Here is a 15,353-nt window from a genome sequence, read left to right as displayed (position 1 = left end):
TTAAGTTAACACTACATGTGTTTATGTATTTGTTTATATAATATAGATAAAACCAGATTTGGTTAGGGTTAACTGAATCTACTTTTAGCTAGAAATGGACCTCAGTGTGGTTGACTTCACCTGATAAAGAAAGCCGTGTCCAAGTATCGGGTGCAGGTGCAACGCGGGTGCAGTGCCCTGTTAGAAGAGTCCGTGTTACATATCATGGAGGTTATGTCATATTAACCACTCATTCTTAGGCTTTTCTACAATTAGGGTGGTTATAGATGTGATCTTGATGCAGGTGGGGGCATATGGAGGTGCCACTGGATACAAGGAAATGCCATTTGAAGATCCTTGTGTGCAATTTGATTTCTGCGTAGTCTTTTTGCCCGTGTGAGCAATGTGTTGTCCAATTTCTTTGAATGACATCTGTCTGATTCAACTGTAAGCAGAATCTGGTCAGTTCTTCAACTGAATCAAACAAGTATAATTCAAAAGGATGGGGCAGCACATATTTTTGTTCACATGATTCATGCTCCAATGAGAGCGTTTCAACTTTCACACGTTTAAACAGCTATTGTGCCAATGTTTCTGGCTTATTACAACTAATTGCCGCTAATTGGCTGTTCAACCATTTTTCACTATCTTTAATGGGAAATATTGGTTTATGTTAAATGTCTCCTGATTGTTGCTGCTGCTTGGGCATCCATCTATCTAGAAGAATGGCTAATTACAGTGAAGAAAAAAATTTCTTTTGAGATTAGAACCTTGATCTATCATGTTCTTTGATTCCCACTTGCCTTTAAAAGAGCTGGATTTCTATAGAAAATTCAACCCTTGTGTTGGCTAGTGATGCAAATCTGGTAAAAGAGGGGTTTTATGAAGAATGACATTAAAAACTCCCCTGTAAAATCTCTATAATGAGCATTTATAGGGAACATAAGAAACCTTGATCCTAAATTGGATCTGAGATAGATCCATCAGATAATTAAGATTCAAATCTAAATAAAAACTCGAATAAAACCTAAACTAAAAACTAGATCCAAAAGGATCCCTTAGACCCAGATTGTTTGCTCTGCTCTTGCATAAGCTAGTGTTGTTGCCTTGTTGGAGTGGGAAACTTGGTCATCTAGGCAATCTATATACATTTAAGCTTTACATGTGCACGTTTATTTCTGTATGTATTCAATGCATATAGTCGGCTTATTTTGAATTACCCCTCTCTAACATTGATATTGTTGCTTCTTAAAACATTAGTTATGAAAATCTACTAACTATATGTTTTTTTAAGATACTTTAATTTGGTGAATGTGTAAACGTTCTTAATGTGATCGTATGCATGTCTGTGTGTGTAGGGGGGGCTGTGCTAGAAATATGCAGGAATCATGATTTATCTTAGTGAAGTTGGATCTGGAAAGGCTTGGAAGCATGTAAAAATGGTGCTTTCTTAAAGTGATGGTTTCTCTTTTGGGAGAGGATCCGAGTGTGAGCCACTATACTGATTCATCGATAATGATGTTTTCAGTAAATCGTGGAATTGGTGAATCGTCATTGACTGTGTGCTTTGGAATCATGAGTCATTGAGGATGAGCTTTCACACACACACACACACACACATAGAGAGAGAGAGAGAGAGAGAGAGAGAGAGAGAGAGAGAGAGAGAGAGAGAGAGAGATCAACATTACTAAGTCATGGGATCAACAAAAAGTTGAGCCCGCGAAAACAAAAAACAACAGACCCAAAAAAAAGGGGCCGAACGCACGAAGGCAAAGCATAAAAATAGAAGAACACAAAGATCAGCCAGGGTCTTGAGGAAGAGAAGGCAGCTGAAGGGGGTGGATAACATCTGAAGAGAGGCACAAAATTGCGTACACATCAGCCAAGATGCAATGGATGAGCTTATTGAAAGCGACCGAAATTTGACGAAAGATTGCATTGTTGCGAGTCATCCACACAGCCCATCAAGAAGTAAGAAGCCAAGTTCTCCAGATCAGCCGCCACCGCTTGCAACTGCGAACCTGCAGTGGACCCTACAGAAGGTCGAGCGCGAATGATTCCTGTCTCAAGATTACTTTAGGTTGATTCCATGTACTTTTAAAGAGATCCACAAAGATTGGGCAGGCCCAAAACAAATGGTAGGTTGATTCTTCCGCCACTTGACAAAGGATGCACCTACTCGGATACTGAAAACCCACCTTCTTAAGGAAGTTGTCTGCCTGTACCCTATCATGTAAAATTAACCAAGCTAAGAACAGAGAGAGAGAGAGAGAGAGAGAAAGAGAGAGTCCGTGCATATTTGTGCATAAGTTTTCTTATGAATATGATTGTTTCTTACAAAATAAAGTCACTAGAATATGAGAAATGAAAATATGAGAATTATTGTGTGAATCACGATTTCCATGGTTTTTTTGTTCTTTTCTCTTAAATCTAACTGTATGGATGTGGTCTACTTGCTTGGTTTTATAAAGACCATGAATCATCCGATTATGATGCATAAATGAAATTGCTTTAAAGCATTGAAATCAACGACTCATAATCTTCAAAACTATTCAAGCATCCAGCTCTTGAATCATCTGATTATGATGCCTAAACGATTTTTTTTTTAGGCTTTAAGATCAATGACTCGTAATCTTCATAAATATTCAAGCATTCAAAAATCACATTTTTTCATCGAAAATGCATGATCAAATAGTTGATGCCTAGCAAATTTACCATGTTGAATACATCTACATGGTAGGATTCGCAAAAAAAGCATTGCAAATGCACATATTTCTAGTTCTCATATTCTAGTGACATTTATTATATCTAAATTTTGTAAACTTTATGGGTTATCTTTAGAATCCTGAGTCCTGACCTGCCGCACTTTTCCAACAGTTTTTTAATTTTTTTTTCGATGGCAGGATACTGATTTGAAAGATTGGTGATTTATGTTAAACTGTGAAATGGTGGGATACTGGCCTGACTCCCCTCTTCACTGAATTGTCAGAAGGTGCTTACAGGGAGCATATCGGTGGAGAGATCCTCAATTTTAGGTACGTACCAAGGACCCCATACAACTACTCAGATGGTAGCAGCCGTTTTCCAAATGAAGGGTTTCTTAATGATATGTATCTTTCGATTACTCCTGTAAGTTTTGAAAGGGATGCAACGTATAGTAGCTGCTACGCAGTTACAGATGTGCAAAACCTTGGGACTGACAAGCAGTTCTCTTTCTTCTGTGGGGGTTTAGGCTATAGCAGTGAATGTCGGTAGATGTAAAAATAAAGAAATCATTGCGCTCTTGCAAGTGTTGTTTAGTGGAAACAAGGCTCAACATTGGCCAATGCAGTGTTTCTATAATATATTTCTAATTTCTCCATCCTTTGCAATGTTCTGAAGTTCATATTTGCATAACAAAAAGGTTTTCAAGCAAGAATAAGGAGGTTGAATAGGATAGTCGGACAGGTTAGTCAATTTCCAGCTGTGGAAATGCTCGTCTTGAACTTTAGCAAAACAAGAGAAATGCGAAATTAAGAAACAGATTTTGAGTGAGTTTTGAAAAAGTTCTGCTAGAACTGGAAAAGTTAAAGAGTGATTTTTATGATAAACTAGCAAATTGTGCATGGGCATGTGGATGTTAGCATGATGTCATTAGAGACAAAGCTACATATCTAAATTATAGGATTGAAGTGAAATTAATGGTAAAATGATTCAAAAGAAGGTTGAAAAACATATCGTTCTTAGCTTTCCTCAAACCGATTGGGCTTTAATGAATTAGACCTAAGATAGAGAGAAAGAGTATATAAATTTATGTAAGCTCAAAACATCATTATCGATGAATGGGAGTAGTGGTTCAGTGTGATTAATAGCCGATTTTTCTGATTACTCGCAAAGGACGACCACAGTAGAAGCAAGGTTGTAGACTACCCTACTGCACTCGTATTCTCACCTAAGGGCAACTGCTGCCACTTTAAGAAAGCGTCATCGTTACATGCCTCCAAGCTTTTACATATCCAACTTCACTATGGCTGTCTTATGATTCATGCATATCTCTAGCACAACCTCCCCTCCAGACAGACACACATGCATGCATACAATCACATTAAGAACCTTTTACACATTTATAAAATTAAAGTATCTTAAAGATTCTCATAATTAATGTTTTAAGAAGCAACAATATCAATGTCAGAGAAGGGTAATTCAAAATAACACCTGACTATATGCACTCAATACATACATAAATAAACATGCACATATAAAGCCTAAATAAATACAGATTGCCTAGATGACCAAGTTTCCCATTCCAGCGGCACTAGCTGGTACAAGAGCGGAGCAACTAGCAATCCCTGTCCAAGGGATCCATTTGGTTAGGTTTTATTTGAATTTTTATTTAGATTTGGATCTTAACTGTCTAATGAATCTATCTCAGATCCAATTTTGAATTAGGGTTTCTTATGTTCTCTATAAACGCTCATTAATAGAGATTTTGTAGGGGAGTTGTTGATGTGATTCTTCAGAAAACCCTTCTCTTTTATCGGATTTGCATCACTAGCCAACACAAGGGTTGAATTATCTATAGAAATCCAGCTCTTTTAAGGCCTTCCTATGCAATCTTTACTGCAAGTGGAACCAAAGAACACGAAAGATCAAGGTTTTAATCTTGAAATAATTTTTTCCTTTACTATAATTAGCCATTTTGTAGATAGATGGATACCCCAAGCAGCAGGCACCAATTATAAGACATTCAACATAAACTAACGTGTTCCATTATAAATAGTGAAAAATTGTTGAACAGCCAATTGGCGGCAATTAGTTATAATAAGCCAGAAACATTGGCATGATAGCAATTTAAACATATGCAAAAGTTAAAACGCTTTCATTGGAGCATGAATCAGGTTCAATGTGAATATATATATATATATATATATATATATATATATATATATATATATATATATATATATATATATATATATATATATATATAGAGAGAGAGAGAGAGAGAGAGAGAGAGAGAGAGAGACTTTTACTATGGTGCTTCGGGAGCACCTACACCCACTTACTAGAAACCATATTTGTAAGTTATATCTTATAGATCAGACTTCACAAATGCATAAAACATAGTTTATTTGATAGGAATCATGCTTTGGGTCATGTCTTTTTTACACAAAAACAAGATTTTTAAGTCTTGAAATTTTGGTACATTGTGGGCCATCAATTTTTGAAGATCCTGAAAAGCCTACATGTAGGTCACGTTCACATGATTCAAAACGTGTTTTCTACTAAAAAGGCATGTGATTATATCTATATGGTCTGATCAACCAAAAAACTCAAACATTTAAAAAAAATTAAATGTCTTTAGGTAGGAGTAGATGCTCTTGGAGCACCTTATCATTAAGGTGGTACAAACTCTTGGTTACGTAGATCTAGCCATCAAATGGTAAATCTAACTGTACATGTGTTTACCGTGATTTATTTACTATCTTAGAAGGTTTTATCACCTTTAATACACCTCAAGATTCCATTTTTGAGATAATGAAAATCAACTACTCATAATTTATGAAAATAATGGTGGTTTAAAAATGGTATAAAATGTCATATTTCTGTCAACTTTAATACATGAAAATAACAAATGGAATATGTACTTAAACACGGTCCAATGATTAGATTTTACTTTTGGAGCGTAGATCTATGTAAATCAAGTGTGTACCATCATAGAAGCACCCATATGAAATAGTGTGTCACCAAAAGTTGTGAGGCCCTGCTGGTGAATGAAGACATCCATGGTTTGTTCTCAGGCAACGTGACAACATGAGATTTGTGCGGTATCAGCAAGGTACCGATGCAGCACTCCGTTGCTTTATAAAAAGGAAGAAACCCTCGAAACCTATTCAACTATGTCTCATTAGTATAAAAATATAAAACAATTCTATTGTCCAACAAATGTTTATATAGCTCATACAACATACCAAGGGTTTGACTTTTCAATTGTCATTTGTGCATAATTTTTATTTATCATTATTTGTCTCATGTCATCAGTATCGTGGTCCAGCTCAGTCGACATGGTACAATCATCATCATCTTCAATATCATCTAACTACCACTAAGTGATTATTAGATTGCATAAACTAAATTAAAATTTATTGTATTTATCACTTTATTTGCTTTCATGCATACATCATTTTTGCATTTCAACTTTTAAGATTAATCATAAAAATAGTACATCCATTATCACACCTACATCACAAGCATATATTACAAAGTCTACCAACTTGTATCTAGTTATGTTATCTGCCATGGAAGGCTGTATGTGATCCAAATTACTATGATGAAGATAATTAGCGCTGGTTTGCCCACATAGTTTCACATCCTAAGCAGTGATTCTCTGATAATCTACAACAATAATTAATCGTATAAGTTCTTCATTGCATAAATGTTGAATATCTATATACCTAATTAGTTTGGAAAACTACATGCCCTATGCATGTCTGAGCTCAATGTTTGGGACATCAATATCGTCCACTGTTTGGGGCAGTTGGATGTTCACTAAATGATTGAGCTCAATAGATGGTGTTTGAGATAGATGTACATTCTCTACATAATTTTCATCATTTTCTTGTATATTACTTTCAACTGTTTTTTGTTTAATTTTGCGAGCAACTAAGTAAACATCACAACTAAATAACATTGACTCTACATCATGCATGTCCAAAACATCTCTCTCTATATCTTGACTGCTTACTTTAGAAGAATAACTATATTGGACGCTCAATAATCCGTTTACATGTCCGATTTTATGAGACATTAAAGCCATAAATTTTATAGACATCAACACTTTCTTGTAAATCATTATTTTTTGGAAACTACTATCGATCTCAAAGTAGGGTGATTAGTGTTACGACAATATCCTTTAACTCTTTCATAAGCCACGATTAATTGCTCACACCAACCACACAACATATCATTCATCTAATGAAAATATCATATAAGAAAATATCATTCATATACTCTTCATACATTCAATTAACAAAATTACCTATAATAATTACTCTGAAAACCAACTATCCACAATAACCCCTAACGCTTATTCAATGCTTGTGCACACTTAACCTCAACCCCATCACACTAATTGAATGTGCACAATCAACCCTTACCTCATTACATCAAGACAAAACCACTAAATATTAAATAAAGTAAAATCAAACAAACATAAATAATCTACAACACCAACACACACATAAATATCTCTCTCTCTCAAACACAGTAAACCCTAAACGGTAAATATGATGTTAAATAGTAAATAAAATATAAGAAAACATACATAAAACATCAACAACAACCAAACAAACATACTGCAAGACTATTAAATGCTCATATCTACAAAAAAAGAAAAAAGTTCATAATGAAATAAAACTATATATATATAGTACAAAATTCACCTTTCAGCCTAACCAAAAAGTCAATGAAAATTATATCGCAACCTTGTCGGAATGGTGAAAAAAGATTTAACGAGAACCACAACATGGTGAGAAAGAAAATGGTTAGGGATTCTAGAGTGAAAAGGGTTAGTTTTTTTCTATAAACAATCGAAGAAAAAAATAACTTTATATATGATTCAACAAGTATATGAATGTACACAAATCCACATGCTAAAAATTTGTGCATGTGAACACATATTTATGGATCTCATTGAAGAGAATTTTGTCCAGGAATATTCACAAGCACTCTTTGCAAAGGTCGTAGATTATTTATGAAAGTAGCACCATATGTACAATCTTCTTATAAGAGTGTGAAGGACAGGAACATTCACAAAAATTATATGTTAATATTAATAGACATTTGCAGACCTCCTCGAATATCATTTACTTAAAGAGATTTGCATGATAACTCATGAATATCGTATAATATATGAAAAGGTTTTACCGTATTTGCAGATATCAACTAGAGTGAAAAGATCTAGAACATTCACAAACATTAATATGTGAATGCCACCACACATTTGTGAACCTCCTTGAGGATTAGTTACTTAAAAGAGGTTTACATGGTACGTCGCAAATGTTATTGATGTAACTTTTCTTGAAAGTATTTTTAAAAGAGATTTTTCATTAAAATCTGTTTGTGTAAACCATGCATCAAATCTTAAATTATCGGTTCACACTAGTGGTGAAACCCGGGTCGAATACAGAAAACATGTTTAAAGTTTTCGTACTCCACACAATAACATGCTTTATTGACTTAAGAAAATAAATTGTTCTACCATATTACAAGAGTTTGAGCAAAAATTAAAAGCTATTACAACCCCAACTAAATTAAAATGGCCAGTGGCCTTAAAAAAAATAAAAAATAAAGAAAGAAAAAATCAGTAGGGCTCTTTTCTTTTGAGGTCTAGCTTCCTTTGTTGCATGGGCACAACCCTTGCTATTGTACTTTCTTCAACACGTATGAACCCACCTGCAAAACACAGAAAACAAAACACACACACCAACTAGATTTCGTACTCTAGCCAATGTTAGTTGCAAGAGATTAAATATGAAAGAAACATGAATCTAACTTTATTTAGTTTTTTTCCTTTCAGAAAATCAAATTCTAAACTAAACTTCAAAGAAGCACTAATCTAAATAAATAAATAAATGAAAACTAACTAATGGAAATATTTTTAAATATACCAAGTAGAACACAAATCTAGAAACAAATGCACTACCCTAGATCTATCATTAAATCAACTAACTAAAGAGGAGCACGCAGATTGGGTGAAACCGCACCCTGCTATGATCAGACCAACATTTTGTTTGTGCAATAATGATGAATCAGGCAAGACTTAATGATCAGGCTGATTGGTCAATCCGAACAGACCACAAATACTGGTCTAATTAAAATCAGGGCTGGTATGCTTTGCTCAGCTGGAGGTTAGCTGAGTTTGCTCTAGTCGCATGCTAGCACGCCAGCCAGATCAGGCTTGGTTAGCCTAAATTTTTTTTAATCTGGTCCGAGAAAAATACCAAATCTAATCTGGGTTAGAGTGTAGAAAAGCTACAGACCTGACTTGCCTTCAGCAAGTTTTAAAAAAAAAATTAAAATTAATTTCAGCCAACCCTTTACTGCCACAGCCACTTGATCAACATATCTGCGTGATTGTTGAATCACGCAGGTCTGCTTATACTTACAAATCAGGCCCGACCTGGTTGCTCAGGCCAAGTCTGGGCTACAGATCAGTGGGCTGATGGTATGCATATCCAGGAAAAAAAAATGGTCAGCCTGAATCAGTCTGATTCGACCTGATAGATCGCTAGTCGGATCAGACCTAATTATAGAACCCAACCTTATATGCACTTGATCAAAATGATGCTCGACCAAATCTGCCAGCAATGCCAGATCTATTACAAGAGTCAGATCTAGCAGAATAAGTGTATTATGCATCCTCTTCTTTATATATATATAACAGTAAAAAAAAGAAAATCCTAACGACCATGCAGACCAATATTTACTTAAACAAAACAAACGATCTATACAACTATGCTAAATAAAAGAGATGAGAGAGAAGAGTGGTCTTCCATGTTGAATATGCGTCACGTCGCCCTCCGATGAGAGAAGAAGAGGAAGTCGACAATGAAAGATGGGAAGAAAGGAAGAATAAGACAGAAGAGGAAAGGAGATGAGAGAGAGAGAGAGAGAGAGAGAGAGAGAGATGAGGGGGTGTGAATCCCAAGAAGAGAAAGACACCCCCTTTCTCTAATCTCTATTATTTATAGATAAAAAATTTGGTTTAAAGTGTGTTTTAATAACTTTTTTAAAACACCTCCAACTTTTTAATAAATTCAAAAGACCTACGTTTTAAAAACTATTTTCTAAAAACACTATTAGTAAAAATTTAATTTTTTAAAAACACTCAAATGGGTTCACTTTATTCAATTTTTTCTCTTTTTGAAAATAAAAAGTGCCCTACAGGATCATGCCAAATATCGATTAAACAAGGGCTATTAATCTCATTTCATATGTAATCATGCATAGAAAATATATATAATATGCATAAAAATGTTGCATGATCAAATTTCCCTATGATTATTGTTTGCTAGTCCTCAAGCAAATTGACCCCTTAACAAAAGCAAAACATGCAAATCATAAACCTAACTCACTTTCGTAGGAATCACAATTGCATTTAGCGTATGCAACACGCCCTTTAAACCTCTAGGTTACCCTAGTGGACAAGTAAGGTCTTGTGAGGGTTTGCAGCGATGCTACCCACAAATATTTCTGTCATGTATAAATCAGATTTCAAATTCAAAAATCATTATGCAGTTAAGAAATTCGTCTAAACAAACATTTCATGCAATTACATTTTCACAATATATTTAGAGTTTTCACATGCCACCACAAAAGAAAAACTTTTTCCTTTACTTTTCTAAAAATTATAATTATTTATGATTTTTTCTTAGAAAATCAAGTATACTCATGTTATTGCTCATTTATCCTCACTTATATGTTTTCTGCATAGTTTTTTCATAATTATTCCTAAGCAATAAAATTTTCATTAAGCTCTTGTGATTATTTTTTTTCTTTTTTTTTCAATTTTTTTTCACACTTTCACTTTTTTTTCAGTTGAAAACTATGTCAATTTTCAGGTTTCTATGACCCGTGTAATGAGCTTTGGGTCAGTGACTCTCAGGCCAAATGACCTCAGAGCACCAGATACAAAGTATTTCTTAAACTTAATTGATTGAGTCACTAGACCTTGAATTTTATAGTTTTACGTATAGTTCTCTTCTTATCATGTGAAATGTCGACATCTCTTAGGCTCTTTATAAAGTTTATTTAATGGGCTTTTGGGTCGGTGGCTCCTAAACCAGATGACTTTAGGGCACCAGGTATAAACACCCCTCAGGATCTACTCGTTCGAACCAAATAGGCTAATGATACCAACCAGATAAAAAAGTGATCTCTTTCATTGTCCTTTTCAACATGAAAATCAAATATTTCAACTTGTATCTGAGTTCAGCTACTGGGAAACAACCAAGACATCAAACAACTAAATGTATACTCTTTTTCTTTTTAAGCTCTTATTTCTTTATGCTTTTCATTTGCTTGGTTTTTCAAAAATGAAACTGTGCATATTCATATTTGTGATTCAAAATAAGTTCTAACATTCACCTACCATCTTTTATTTAAAATCCACATAAATAACCACTCTTTTTAGATTGATTTCAGAAAAAAAATTTATGGGGCTTAAAATTTCTCTAAAATGTCATATTATGTAAAACATTCATATATGCTTAAAATTTATTTCTTAAAAGCCTAATTTTATGGGTTTTTATCAGATACATGAACATAAAAAAATTGGGTGCAAATTATACCCTCTCCCCATGCTTGAATGTTAGTATCCTCAGTAGCACTCCCTCATGCTTAAATGAAACTATATGAATGCATGTGTGTACACAAAGAACAACACGAAATGAGAAAATGATAGATACAACCTGATATTTATGTTGGAGCTCGCTTGATAAGATGCCTTATTCTGTACTACTATGCACATCCAGAGCTCCTTAATGTCCTATATTTTACAAAAAAACTCATACACATTGAAGCACATCAATTTATAAGATATGCATGACTCTATCCTAATTTTGTCTAAAGCAAACAAAAAAAAAGTCATTATAACTACCATGAGTTACCTCTCATGCAATGCTAAGTTTTAAGTCTTCAGCCAGACTCAGAAATTGCTAGCCCTTGCAGTCAATAAAATCGATGGACTCAATATTTTGTCCCTCTCCAAGGTTCAAGATATAGGGCTTCAACCTTTGCCCATTCACTTTGAAAAGCCTGCCCGTTTTTTGGTATAATAAAGTAACTGCATCGTGAGAAAATACCGTATGAACCACAAACGGGTCATCCCATCTAGACCTAAGCTTCTCTGGGAAGAGCTGCAATTGTGCATTGAACAACCAAACTTTCTACCCAGGCATGAACTTCTTCCTAAGAATATGCTTGTCATGGAAGGCCTTAGTTCGTGCTTTGTAAATTTTGGCATTGTCATACGCCTCATTGTGAAGCTCTTCAAGCTCACTCAATTATAATTTACGCTCTTTGCCAGCCTGAGCTAAATCAAAATTGAATGACTTGATCGCTTAATAGGCCTTAAGATCCAACTCAACAAGGAGATGGCATGCCTTTCCAAAGATCAGGCGATAGGGGAACATGCCAATCAGAGTATTGTAGGCAGTCCTATATGCCCATAAGGCATCATCAAGGTGCTGAGACCAGTCCTTATGGTTTGGCCTGACCGTCTTCTCCAAGATCCTCTTGATCTCTCTGTTGGAAACCTTAACTTGACCACTAGTCTGTGGGTGGTAAGGGGTGACTATCTTGTGGTGCACAAAGTACTTCTTTAGAAGAGAAGCAACTTGCATATTCTTGAAGTGCTTTTCCTCATCAATTATTATGGCGCATGGCATTCTGAACTGACTAAAAATGTTATGCTTAATAAAATTAAGTACTACCTTATGATCATTGCTTAGAGTAGCCACTGCCTCCACCCACTTGGAGACATAATCCATCGCATTAAGAATGTAAACAAAACCTTACGATGGTGAAAATAGACCCATAAAATCGATCTCCCAAACATCAAAGATCTCAACAAAATAAATGAGGATTAGGGGCATCATGTTCCTCTTGGACATGTTCTTCGTCTGTTGGCAACGCAAACATCTACGACAAAACTCGTGTGAGTCTTTGTGCAGTGTAGGCCACCAAAATACAAACTGTAAGACCTTAGTTGTGGTCTTTCTACTGGAAAAATGACCTCCACAAGCCAAGGAGTGGCAAAAGGTCAGAATGGAATGGACCTCCTCCTCAGGCACACACCTTCAAATCACCTTATCTGCACCCAATCTAAAAAGTTTTGGATCCTCCTAGAAATAATGCTTCACTTGCACCATAAAATGATTTTTCTCAATCTTGCTCCAATGCGCAGCGAGCTTTCCAGTTACCAAGTAATTGACAATATCAGCAAACCAGGGAAGACGTTGAACACTCAAGATCCGCTCATTCAGAAAGGAGTCATTGATTGGCCTCAGCTGACGGGATGACTCCATTGTCAGTCTTGATAAGTGATCTGTTGTTACGTTCTCACCACGACTCTTATCTCAAATCTCAAGATCGAACTCCTGTAGTAGCAAGATCCATCAGATAAGTCACAGCTTGGTGTCTTTCTTACTTATCGAATACCACAAAACGACATGATCTGAGTAGACGACCACCTTAGAGCCCAAAAAATATGATTGGAACTTCTCCAATATGAACACTACTGCCAGCAACTCCTTTTTTATAGTGGTATAATTTAGTTGTGCATTAGAGAGGGTTCTACTGGCGTAATAGATCACATAAGATTTTTGGTCAACTCTCTAGCCAAGAATAGCTCCTACCGCGTAATCAAACACGTCACACATTATCTCGAAAGGCAATTCCCAATTCGGAGATCACAAAATCGAGGTTGAAATCAAGGCTTCCTTAAGCGTAAGGAAAGCCTGCATGCAATCCAAGTCAAAATGAAAGGCCATCTTTTTTGAAAGAAATGCATATAAAGGTTGAAAGATTTTGCTAAAATCCTTAATGAATCTTCTATAGAATCCAACATGCCCTAAGAATGAACAGACCTGGCGCACTGAGGTAGGTAAAGTGAGTTTGGCAATGGTTTCCACCTTGGCCTTATCTACCTTAATGTTTCTCTAGGACACGATATGACCCAAAATTATCCTTTGTTTCACCATAAAATGACTCTTCGCCCAACTAAGCACCAAGTTTCTCTCCATACATCATTTCAGCACTCGGGTCAACTTTTGGAAACAATCCTCAAAAGATGAGCTATAGACAGAGAAGACATCCATGAAAATCTCTAGGACATCGTCTACCATGTCTGAAAAGATGGCCATCATGCACATTTGAAAAGTAGTTGGGGCATTGTATAGCCTGAATGACATACGTTTGAACGTGAAGGCGCCATAAGGATAGGTGAAAGTGGTCTTCTCTTGATCCTTAGGGTGAATGAACACTTGATTGTATCCTGAATATCCATCCAGGAAACAAAAGTAACTCTGGCCTACGAGTCACTCAAGGATCTGGTCTATAAATGGCAATGGGAAATGGTCCTTTCTCGTCGCGTTGTTCAACCTCTTGTAATCTATGCTGACTCGCTACCCTGTGGTGGTTCTTATAGGGATGCTCTCTCCTTTCTCATTCTTTGTCACGGTGAGGCCCAATTTCTTGGGAACAACCTGCGTAGGGCTCACCCACTGACAGTCAGAGATGGGATAAATAATCTCTGCATCTAGCCACTTCACCACCTCCTTCATATTCGGGTTTAGCCTCATTTGCATCTCTCTGAAGGGTTTAACACCCTCATCCACTATGATCCTGTGCATGCAAAAGGAGGAGTCTATCCCCTTTAAATCAGCTACGAACCACCCTATAACAGTTTTATGCTCTTGTAGGACCTAAATCAATTGATGTTCTTGATCACTCATCAAGTCTGATGCAATGATGACGGGGAGTAACTCAAGGACTGGCGGACACTCCACTGAGGGTTTGACAGGTATCTCTACCAGGTCTGGGAGGGGCTTAAAAGTCCAGGCCAATTGTCTCTCGCCTGGTGAGACCACCATCACATCATTTAGCTCAGACTCATCCTTTCGGAACAACACATCATCCACATCCTGAGGGTGGTCACTCGACACCCATAACGGCTCTGCTTCAACCAGGTCCTAGACAATGTTTACCTGGAAACAAGCATTCTCACCTACAAGCCCCATGGTAGCATTAAAGATGTTCAGTCTCATCTTTTTGTTGCCAAAGGACAAGTCCATTGCTCCAGTGTGACAATTTATGCAAGCATTCCTTGTCACTAAGAATGGTTGTTCCAAAATAATGGTTGTTTGTTGGACGTGATTCATGCCTTCCATGTCCAGAATAATGAAGTCTATGGGGAAGTAGAAGTCCTCCACCTTGACCAAGACGTCCTTAAGGATCTCTCATGGGACCTTGGTGGATCTATCCGCTAACTGCAGAGTCATCAGTGTAGGCTTCATATCCTTAAGCCCAAATGTGTCATAAAAAAACCTGACAAGATATTGACACTTGCCCCAAGATCGAGCAAATCACGCTCAACGACAATGTTTTTTGTGACACATGAAATAATCGATATCCTAGGGTCCTTAAGCTTGGGTGGAGTCTGATGCAAAAGCATCGAACTCAAATGCTCGACCAGGTATACTCGATTGGGTGCACTAGACCTTGACTTTCGCTTCTGAGTGCAAAGCTCCTTGAGGAACTTTGTATAGGCGAAAAACTGTTGTATGATATCTAGCAGTAGGAGGTTTATATGGACCTGCTTGAATAACTCAAGT

At 36.3% G+C, this 15,353-nt stretch overlaps 1 protein-coding gene across 1 annotated transcript; it reads right to left on the bottom strand.

Moving 5' to 3' along the window:
• Positions 1-12,080: 12,080 nt before the first annotated feature.
• LOC149844043 (uncharacterized) lies at positions 12,081-12,509 on the bottom strand. The gene has a single exon (XM_090001020.1). The coding sequence runs from the start codon at positions 12,507-12,509 to the stop codon at positions 12,081-12,083; it is 429 nt and encodes a 142-aa protein (XP_089857146.1).
• Positions 12,510-15,353: the final 2,844 nt, after the last annotated feature.

This window comes from Nuphar pumila, chromosome 3 (genome assembly GCF_984573655.1).
Source record: "Nuphar pumila chromosome 3, dmNupPumi1.hap1.1, whole genome shotgun sequence".
NCBI lineage: Eukaryota > Viridiplantae > Streptophyta > Magnoliopsida > Nymphaeales > Nymphaeaceae > Nuphar > Nuphar pumila.
Note: the sequence above shows the minus strand (reverse complement) of the source record. Positions and strands in the feature narration are given on the sequence as shown.

Excerpts from the sequence above, each read along its gene's own strand:
- LOC149844043 (XM_090001020.1), bottom strand. The coding sequence starts at position 12,509 with ATGGATTATGTCTCCAAGTGGGTGGAGGCAGTGGCTACTCTAAGCAAT.